The 9,920-nt window shown below is 38.5% G+C and overlaps 1 protein-coding gene across 7 annotated transcripts in view; it reads right to left on the bottom strand.

Annotated features, from left to right (window-relative positions):
- pfkpa (phosphofructokinase, platelet a) overlaps positions 1–9,078 on the bottom strand; it is a 30,631-nt gene extending 21,553 nt beyond the window's left edge. For 2 of the 7 annotated variants that reach the window (XM_058765028.1, XM_058765030.1), the window contains exons 1-7: positions 8,809–9,077; positions 3,229–3,302; positions 2,377–2,454; positions 2,046–2,235; positions 1,627–1,792; positions 1,446–1,490; positions 1,199–1,307 (exon numbers count right to left, since the gene is read on the bottom strand). In XM_058765028.1, coding sequence (XP_058621011.1) covers positions 1,199–1,307; positions 1,446–1,490; positions 1,627–1,792; positions 2,046–2,235; positions 2,377–2,454; positions 3,229–3,302; positions 8,809–8,899 — 753 coding nt within the window. In that variant the 5' untranslated portion in view covers positions 8,900–9,077. Of the gene's footprint in view, positions 1–506; positions 603–1,198; positions 1,308–1,445; positions 1,491–1,626; positions 1,793–2,045; positions 2,236–2,376; positions 2,455–3,228; positions 3,303–8,808 lie in introns of all 7 variants that reach the window. The other 5 variants (XM_058765025.1, XM_058765029.1, XM_058765024.1 and 2 more) reach the window with 5 other exon arrangements.
- Between the last annotated feature and the right edge of the window lie 842 nt (positions 9,079–9,920).

A 9,920-nucleotide genomic window follows, 5' to 3' on the forward strand; every position in this document is an offset into this window, starting at 1 on the left:
AGTGTCTACAAGTTGCTCCTGCATGTTGTTCCATGTCCACAAGTGGCTGTACTGTTGGTCAAGGTCAATACAGCCAATATAATGTGGGTCAACAAGTTGCTGTACTGTTGTTTATAGTCACCCAGTTGCTTTACTTTTGGTTAAGTCGCCAAGTTGTTGCACTGTTCACAGATAATGTTACTGTTAATTGAATTCACTATAACTATTTTCAAATTTTATAAGTCAATGTACTTACGGTCAAGGCCAGCAAAACTCTATACTACTGGTTGCTATTGAACTGCTGTATCTAAATGCTTTATCCGATTCCCGTTGAAAAAGAATGACTTATCAAGTTGTCGATGCAAATTGCTGTCACTGTGAAAGCCCTTGTACATTGTATGGCGTGTAGTAGAATCTTTTTGCAGCAAGTCTTTGAGTCTCTTTGGAGTCTTATTGGCGATGGGCCACTCCAGGTATGGACCATTCCAGATTTTTGCTCTCTCCCTTTAAAAACATTCAATACTCACATCCTTGACTATACTAGAAGTAATAGCTTTTCCATGTCTGTCAATGGCTCCTTCAGCGACTATGATTATGTTCAACCTTGAACCTCTTGATCGCGTCTGGGGCAGTGAACACATTTGTTTCACAAAAAAACAATAGTATGTTACAAACAGAAGAGTATGTACCAATTGACATCACATACTGGGACTAGTGGAAAAAGATTTATTGTATGCAGATGTGGATAAATGGGATTAATATGTAATGTAAATGCGTAACCTAGAAATGTGCATGTACAACCAATCTTGAAAAGTAGTGATGCTGCTCACTTGATTTGTATTTAAGTAGTGCATCTGCTTCACATACAAAGTTTTACAACTGATAAATCCATAATAAATACTGTATCACACACTTCTAGAATGTCTCTAACAATTTATGATGGAAAGATATGCATTTCAGTGAATAGATTCACATTCATAAAAAGTGAAGCTTAACTGTAGTTAATCCAGTTGACATTATAGCTTGCAGCTTGTCAGAGTCGCTTCCCTAACACTGTGCATATCCACAAGCTTACTTCAATGGTTTTGACAATTTTCCAGGTAAAAAACTAGTAAGAATAAACCCCAATGTAATGCAAGTGTGACCACTTGACTAACATGAGAAGTTTATCAAGTGTGCTGCATGTAGTTTAGTGAGAAGTGATGTATTTTTGTTTTACCGCAGAGAGTTTTTGACACATTTTCTCTTCCCAGCCATCCTCTGGGGGCATTTCAGGAATCAACACCCAGTCGGCTCCACATGCCAGGGCACTCACCAATGCCAGATAGCTTTACACACAAGCGCATACAGATATATAGAATACAGTGTCTTATTTGACAGTATGCAGCACGCAAACACCATGCCAATCATATGTTTTGAACAAATCCAGGCCCAAATTATTGGTTATAATATGTAATGAATCTTACCCACAATGCCTGCCCATCACCTCCAGTACAAATGTCCTCTGGTGACTGTAATCCACAAAGAATTATTAGCTTAATGAGAATCACTCAAAAACTGTCTTGTTTTCACAAGGTGCTTTTAGATGATATCATTCTAGATTCATGTAACTTTTGAATTATTCATTGTTATGGACTGTTGAAGTACCTCTGAGCTGTAGTCATAATTGCATCCACCACCTCAATGATTCTGTGGAGGGCTGAGTCTGTTCCTATTGTCATGTCGGTGCCACAGAAGTCATTGTCAATAGATCCCACCATGCCCACAATGTGAAGAGCAGAGTATTTCTGAGCTGCCTCCTCATCAATCAGACCTGTGATTAAAAACAGCAACAACAAAAAAAGCCTATTAGATCAGATTCTGGCCAAACTTTTTTGGCATATAAAATTTCTGTGTTTGATCTTTATTTTTTGGCTAATTTAAGCCTAATTGAAATCATAGAAAATTCATGACCAGTATTTTCAAAATGTAAATGTTTTGAACCGCTGAAATGATTTGCATGTGAATTTGTCCTTAAGATAGCCCTCAATAAACTTTATTTCTATTGTGTCATCTGCAGCTCATACCTTGCTGGACCAGCTCTGCCAGCAGGCCGCTCCACTCCTCTCTGAAGAGATTGGCCCCAGTCAAGCTGCCATCTCCACCAATCACACACAGGTTAGTGATGCCCCTCTGCACCAGGTTATGAGCTGCCTTCAGACGACCTTCGTGCGAGCGGAAATCTTTGCATCGTGCGCTGCCGATAACAGTGCCACCCTGAGACACAATCGTACAAAATCTTAACCACTGCAAACATGAGATGGAAAAGCTCTTGGCTCATTAATCCTGTGACACTAGCAGCACTGGTATGTACGGTACGAGTGCTTTGAGGGGCTGTATGCTTCACATCACACTCACCATTTGCAGCATGCTAGACACACTCTCCCATGTCGCCTCTTTGATGTTGTCGCCTCCATCCACCATACCCTGATATCCCTGTACAACACACAAACATGCATTTAAAATCGCACCTCTTATCCTTGAATGACCTCTTAGTTACCAGAAATGAATTCAAGTAATCATATGAACCAGCTTACGGAGATTGGCAGGCAATGTTCTGTCTTGGCAAAGACATGGCTTTGTGTTTACAAAATGCCTCTGCACGGCACAAGGTGAAGCGTGTCATTTCTGCACCACTAGCAAATGCTTGCTTTTGCAAATGTGACAAACAAATGATTTAACAAGTCAAATGACACACTTCACCTTTAAGAATGAGGGTGGAATCATGAGAAAATGAATGTGTGGGTTTCTTCACTGAAGCAGTTGCATAAAAGCAGAGTGGGTGAAGATATTCGGCCTATCACAGCCAGACATCTCTTCAAGCAGGGCTAAGATGCTATGTGATGCTAATGGAAAAATTGTGTTTATATGAGGCCAGATGGGCTTTAATTCAAACCACCGTGGAAACGCTTCTGCTATGCCAACAACTCCGAAATGGATTAATATTATTTGAAATACATGACTTATTTCACTAAAAACCTGTGTGTATTCACAATACTTGAAACATATTGGAAATAAATGACTGGCCATTGAGAGAGAGAGTGAACAGCAACATTGAGAGTCACTGCACCCATGTGTTATACAACAATTACACTAGTTTGTCTTATTAATGTTTACACATCATTATAAGTATATACAGCATCATGTAAAGCCATATCATTCTGATGAACATAATCATCTGAATTCTGTAGAAATGAACTAGAATCTGACCTCATGAACGAAGTACACTTTGGCTCCAACATATATTCCCATTCGGACCACAGCCCGAACAGCAGCATTCATTCCTGCATGCAGAGGAACAACAGACAGATCACGTTAGAAGGATATCTGTAGAAAAATACTGGGAAAACAGGTTAGAACTGGCTGTTTGTTTGTATTTTTGTATATTACATGTATATTTGTATTTGAGGATCACTGGAACGCCACTGTGCAGCATATTATAAAAATGAGGGCCTTCCCTGCCATATTTGGTTGCCAGCCTCCTCCTATAATACCTCACTCAAATGAATTTATAAAATTGGTTAGATCTGGTAATTTGCTATATTTGCTCACTGAAAGCAACACTGCTGTTACTAGGCAACACAGGAAAGGAATGAATATGCAGAATCAGTGTGAAAAGCAGAACAACTCAGTTCATTTCAGGATAAATACTGTAGGTGATTAAATTTCTGCAGACACCTGGGTTGAAGGGACAGGTTACACAAAAAATGAAAAGTAATTTAATTTACACAACTGTGAGACTTTTCTTCTGCAGAATACAAAAAAAGAGCTCTTTTCCATGTGATTTCAACTACAAAAGCACCATGAAAGTAATGCATACAATGCGTGCATATATTCCTAATCCTCTGAAGTCATATACAGTCTTGGGGAGAAAATAGTTACATGTAACGGAAATTATGTAATTTAACTACAAAATAAATGTAACTGTAGTTTGTTATATTTACTGAAAAAAAGTGTAATTAAATTACAGTTACATCTACAGTTACAGAGGGTTACGTCGATATATTTTTTTTCTTCACACACATACAGATATGATTGATTTCTTTCCTAAATGGCATTGATGGTGCAAAAAAACAAAATATTGAGAAAATCGCCTTTAAAGTTGTCCAAATGAAGTCCTTACCAATGCATATTACTGATCAAAAATTAAGTTTTGATATGTTTACAGTAGGAAATATACAGTGAGGAAAATAAGTATTTGAACACCCTGCTATTTTGCAAGTTCTCCCACTTAGAAATCATGGAGGGGTCTGAAATTGTCATCGTAGGTGCATGTCCACTGTGAGAGACATAATCTAAAAAAAAAAAATCCAGAAATCACAATGTATGATTTTTTAACTATTTATTTGTACGATACAGCTGCAAATAAGTATTTGAACACCTGTCTATCAGCTAGAATTCTGACCCTCAAAGACCTGTTAGTCTGCCTTTAAAATGTCCACCTCCACTCCATTTATTATCCTAAATTAGATGCACCTGTTTGAGGTCGTTAGCTGCATAAAGACACCTGTCCACCCCATAGGATCAGTAAGAATCCAACTACTAACATGGCCAAGACCAAAGAGCTGTCCAAAGACACTAGAGACAAAATTGTACACCTCCACAAGGCTGGAAAGGGCTACGGGAAATTGCCAAGCAGCTTGGTGAAAAAGGTCCACTGTTGGAGCAATCATTAGAAAATGGAAGAAGCTAAACATGACTGTCAATCTCCCTCGGACTGGGGCTCCATGCAAGATCTCACCTCGTGGGGTCTCAATGATCCTAAGAAAGGTGAGAAATCAGCCCAGAACTACACGGGAGGAGCTGGTCAATGACCTGAAAAGAGCTGGGACCACCGCTTCCAAGGTTACTGTTGGTAATACACTAAGACGCCATGGTTTGAAATCATGCATGGCACGGAAGGTTCCCCTGCTTAAACCAGCACATGTCCAGGCCCGACTTAAGTTTGCCAATGACCATTTGGATGATCCAGAGGAGTCATGGGAGAAAGTCATGTGGTCAGATGAGACCAAAATAGAACTTTTGGTCATAATTCCACTAAACGTGTTTGGAGGAAGAAGAATGATGAGTACCATCCCAAGAACACCATCCCTACTGTGAAGCATGGGGTGGTAGCATCATGCTTTGGGGTGTTTTTCTGCACATGGGACAGGGCGACTGCACTGTATTAAGGAGAGGATGACCGGGGCCATGTATTGCGAGATTTTGGAGAACAACCTCCTTCCCTCAGTTAGAGCATTGAAGATGGGTCGAGGCTGGGTCTTCCAACATGACAATGACCCGAAGCACACAGCCAGGATAACCAAGGAGTGGCTCTGTAAGAAGCATATCAAGGTTCTGGCGTGGCCTAGCCAGTCTCCAGACCTAAACCCAATAGAGAATCTTTGAGGGAGCTCAAAGCCAGAAACCTGACTGATCTAGAGAAGATCTGTGTGGAGGAGTGGGCCAAAATCCCTCCTGCAGTGTGTGCAAACCTGGTGAAAAACTACAGGAAACGTTTGACCTCTGTAATTGCAAACAATTTCTCAGGTGTTCAAATACTTATTTGCAGCTGTATCATACAAATAAATAGTTAAAAAATCATACATTGTGATTTCTGGATTTATTTTTTTAGATTATGTCTCTCACAGTGGACATGCACCTACGATGACAATTTCAGACCCCTCCATGATTTCTAAGTGGGAGAACTTGCAAAATAGCAGGGTGTTCAAATACTTATTTTCCTCACTGTATATTATGGAACATGATCTTTACTTAATATCCTAAAGATTTTTGGCATTAAAAAAAAATGTATTTTTGTAGTTTTACTTTATTTTTGATCAAATAAATGCAGCCTTGGTGAGCAGAAGAGACTCGATTCAAAAACATTTAAAACTCTTACAGACCCCAAACTTTTGAATGATAGTGTATGTACATACTACAAATAAAATAATTTTACAGATGCTATGCAATCAATCAATCAAAACATATTTAAAACAAGTATATATTATTGTTATAATCATTACACTTGCAAGTATGTATGGTAATACTTTCACTCTAAAAAATCCTTGGTTATTTTTTTTAACCCAAATGCTGGGTTGAGCCTTTTGGGGTTATTTTTTCAGTGTTTGGGTAGTTTTTGTGTTACTCAGATCCTGGGTCAGACGTAAACCAGCGGTTGGGTTATTTATCGCGGGGATTTTGCGTCGTCTCCTGAAGAGAGCAGTTCTAAGCGCCATCGAATTGAAGCATTTCTTCAGTAAATACAGGTTTGTGTACATTTTATTTTATATATAAAATCGTTACTGTGCTGTATATATCGTTCAATTTTATGCAGAGCAACAAACTGGCGCGCGGCGTGAATCACCTTTAACGAGTGTCGCGGTCTTTTCGCGTGATGGAAAAGCCTGATGCTTTGCATAAAATAAACAATTTTATTCATAAAGATACAGAATACAAATACTTTGGATGTTAAAATGTGTTCTCAGAGCTGTTTACTGTTTGTTTGTGGGCAGGTTGGTGGCAGTCGCAGTATATTTCGGCTATGAGTGAAACGCAGGTCGGCGGTCTTATCCGTGAGCACAGAATTACAGAGAGTGGTCTACTACAAGTGAATTACTTCTGTTTAATGTTTAATTTTTACTTCTAATGTTTGCTAAACGAGTTTAAATAGGGAATATGTATAGCCTACGTAAAAAAAAAAAAAAAAAAACCGATATAAACAATGCTGTAAATGAGAAATAAAGGAAAATAAAGGAAGTTATCATGCAAACCAGTGGTTGAGGAGTATTTTACAAATGTTTAGAGGATTTAAGTTAATCTGTAAACATTATTTAATGTATAAAGTAAAAAATAAGCTAGTATTACAATAAAAATGAATCAACCCATGAGCTGGGTTAAATCAACCCAATTATGATGGGTTAAATAACAACCCAATTTGCCGAGTAAAATTAAGCCCATATGGGTTCTGTCCTATCATATTTACCCAGCCCTTGGGTTAAAAACAACCCAAATTTTTTAGAGTGTTGCAATAAGGTTAAATTCATTCAAATTAATATTGGGTATCATTAACAAAGTTTTTTTTTTTTTTTAATAGGTTAATCCACTGCAATTACTAATTTTGCATGCAAGTTACATCAGATCAGTCACTACAGAAATGACACATTCCATCTATGGTGACTCATTAACTACTATGAAATTGAATGTGATTTTTTTTTACACAGTAACCTACACTGCAGTCCAAAACAAGAACATTTGAATTTCTCATAAGAGCTGCAGTGAAGTCCCTTGTGAAGAAGTACACTTTAGCATACAAAAGAGCAGCCTAATACTTTACTTTACTTTAAAGGCAATACTTTAAAGTAACACCTTTGATTGGACGTGCAATTTGTTAGTGTATAGTCATGAAAGTGCACTATATTTAAGTGCACTTGTGGCTTTTTATGTAATTAATAGTTTCTTAAAAATATTCTTTTAAGATTTGAAGTACACTGCAAATCCACATTCAAAAACTTTTTATTTTATTTTATTATTTTTTTCACAAGAGGTGCCTGAATGCTCTTATAAACTAGATTAGCATTTTCCTTAAGGAACTAGACTACTAGTCTTTGAAATTAAGGTACAAGTGTGTCTGTGCACATCTAAACTAACTGATTTTATTCAAGACAATATTGTTTAATACGACTAAATCAACCTGCCTAGATTCACAAAAGGTAGAAACCTATTAAGGTAACAACTGCACCTTTTACAGCGAAGGTGTGTTTTTTTATTCCACTGTGTAAAACGTGGTTTAACCCCGTGCGCGTTGGTCACGTGACTCATTTTCCTGTGACGTAACTCGTCTCAAACGCTCAACGGCTCCTCACGTACGCATCCTTCAGACTTTCTACACCCTAAAAATCACCTAAATTCACCTCTTCTTTACAAAACACATCACTTGATGAAGAAACAGTCATGAGCTTTAAAACATAAACACGAGAAAGCCACTGTAAAACGCGCAGCAACTTCCTGGTTGATGGAGACGCAAAATCGTCGTTTCGTTGATTGACATACAGAAAAGCGCTGACACGAGGTAACACACAGATGATGGTTAATGTTAAGCAAACATAAGCACGCATCATAATCTTTTACGCTGGATGGAGACAGTGAAGACACGCGCCGTTCGTGAAGGTCACATGATTCCGCAATGCAGTGACATGTATTGATTCCGGAATAACTTAAATGTAATTAATTCACCTAAACACCAACGCAACAGAGACGCAAAGTAAAGCTGTCTGTTATCTGAAAACATTATGATAGAAATGAAAGCTTCTGTCATCTGACACGAGCTCAGATTTATTTACTGTGAGCTGCTTCATCCTCATCCTCCTCCTCACCATCATCCCAACCTGCGTTTCTACCAACATTAACCAGTAGAAACAGCGAGCAAAACGTCAAACTATAATAACAACACTGATCCTAAACATCAACCATGTGTCGCTCAAAAAATCACATTGCAGAATCTGTGACCTTGTGATTATCTCATGGTTACATTTCCATCCCTTCGGACCTTCGAGGGCCATTGCATCCATCCTGACGAGAAGCAAACCCAAGTAGGACATTCTAACAAACTTGCAACTGAACAGCCAATTTAACGCTGGCAATAGTGTAGCTACAATGTAACAGAATGCACATCATGTGTCAAAGTGAAACCATTCTGAACACAATGATTCAATATATCACAGATAGTGAGGAATTAGAGTTATGCATTAAAACACAATGTAAACAGAATGACCATGACGAGAGGTTTGAATGATAACAATGTAACGTTACCTTGCGCATCTCCTCCGCTCGTCAGCACTGCTATGGCTTTCCCAGCGCCCGTCAGGTTCTCAAAGAACTTCTTGTTGTCTGTCTGGGCCATTTTCCCTTTTAATACTCACAATAGGTTAAAATACAACAAAGAATAAATTAAAATAAATTGAGTTTGAAACTCTGGCGCTTCAGGGGACTCTAGTATCCTCCCCTCTCCTCTTCTCTCTCCTGCGGTCTCCTCCTGCACGTCCTTCGCTGCCCCTCCTGAACATGCAGCGATAATATCTGTGACTGACAGCTCTCTCAGCCAATGGCTGGTCAGATCACGCGTTCCTGTCGGAATTTTAACCAATAGTAAGCGCTGTCGGCGGTGTTTCCGCGTTGGAAGATGTAGGCGGGACAGTAAGTTTGCATTTGACAAATATGATCCGGCTAGGAAACTGTGAGATGCTGTCAAAGAGCAAGGTCGTTGAAATTAAATTTACAATAAGTTTATTTCTGTCATCTGTAAATTTGTGTACAAGTGGATTAGTAATTAAAGTGAACTTTGGCGTTATTATAATAGTGCTATAGTCATGTCAGTAGCTTTGCGACCGCTATTTTTAGAATATGCTGCCGTCTGTTGGTTTGTGTAAAAAACTGCAAGGAGATGACATTGTAGGAGCATCATTCACAAGCAGGCCTGTATGTGTAATTTTCAGACAATATGATTTCTTGAAAACAACAAATGTCAGAAAACCGCTTTTGGAAGTCTGATATCCAAATTAACAAATGAAAATGCACTTTTTAAATAGTGTGTGTGATTTAAAGATTTAGGCTGATGAGACACGGTGCAAGTTTTTTGGAACAATGTTGCTTTGCCCCTTTCCTATTGAGAATAGGTAACAAATTTCTATCTGGATATTTTAGATCAGTTGTGGGCCCTGTGTCTCATCTGGTTGCCCGTTGACGGTAACACTGCCCAATTGATGTAGATGTTGTACCAATATAAAATACAGTTTCAAACACCATATAAAACAGAATGATGATTTTATTAGTTGTCTTTGTCATGTTTGTTCAAGAACGTCAACATTAGGTAGCATAAGTACAAATGGATGTGTCAGAAGTTCAGGTCACATCAACAATGGCAT

Source organism: Onychostoma macrolepis, chromosome 24, assembly GCF_012432095.1.
Source record: "Onychostoma macrolepis isolate SWU-2019 chromosome 24, ASM1243209v1, whole genome shotgun sequence".
In the NCBI taxonomy this organism is placed as follows: Eukaryota; Metazoa; Chordata; class Actinopteri; order Cypriniformes; family Cyprinidae; genus Onychostoma; species Onychostoma macrolepis.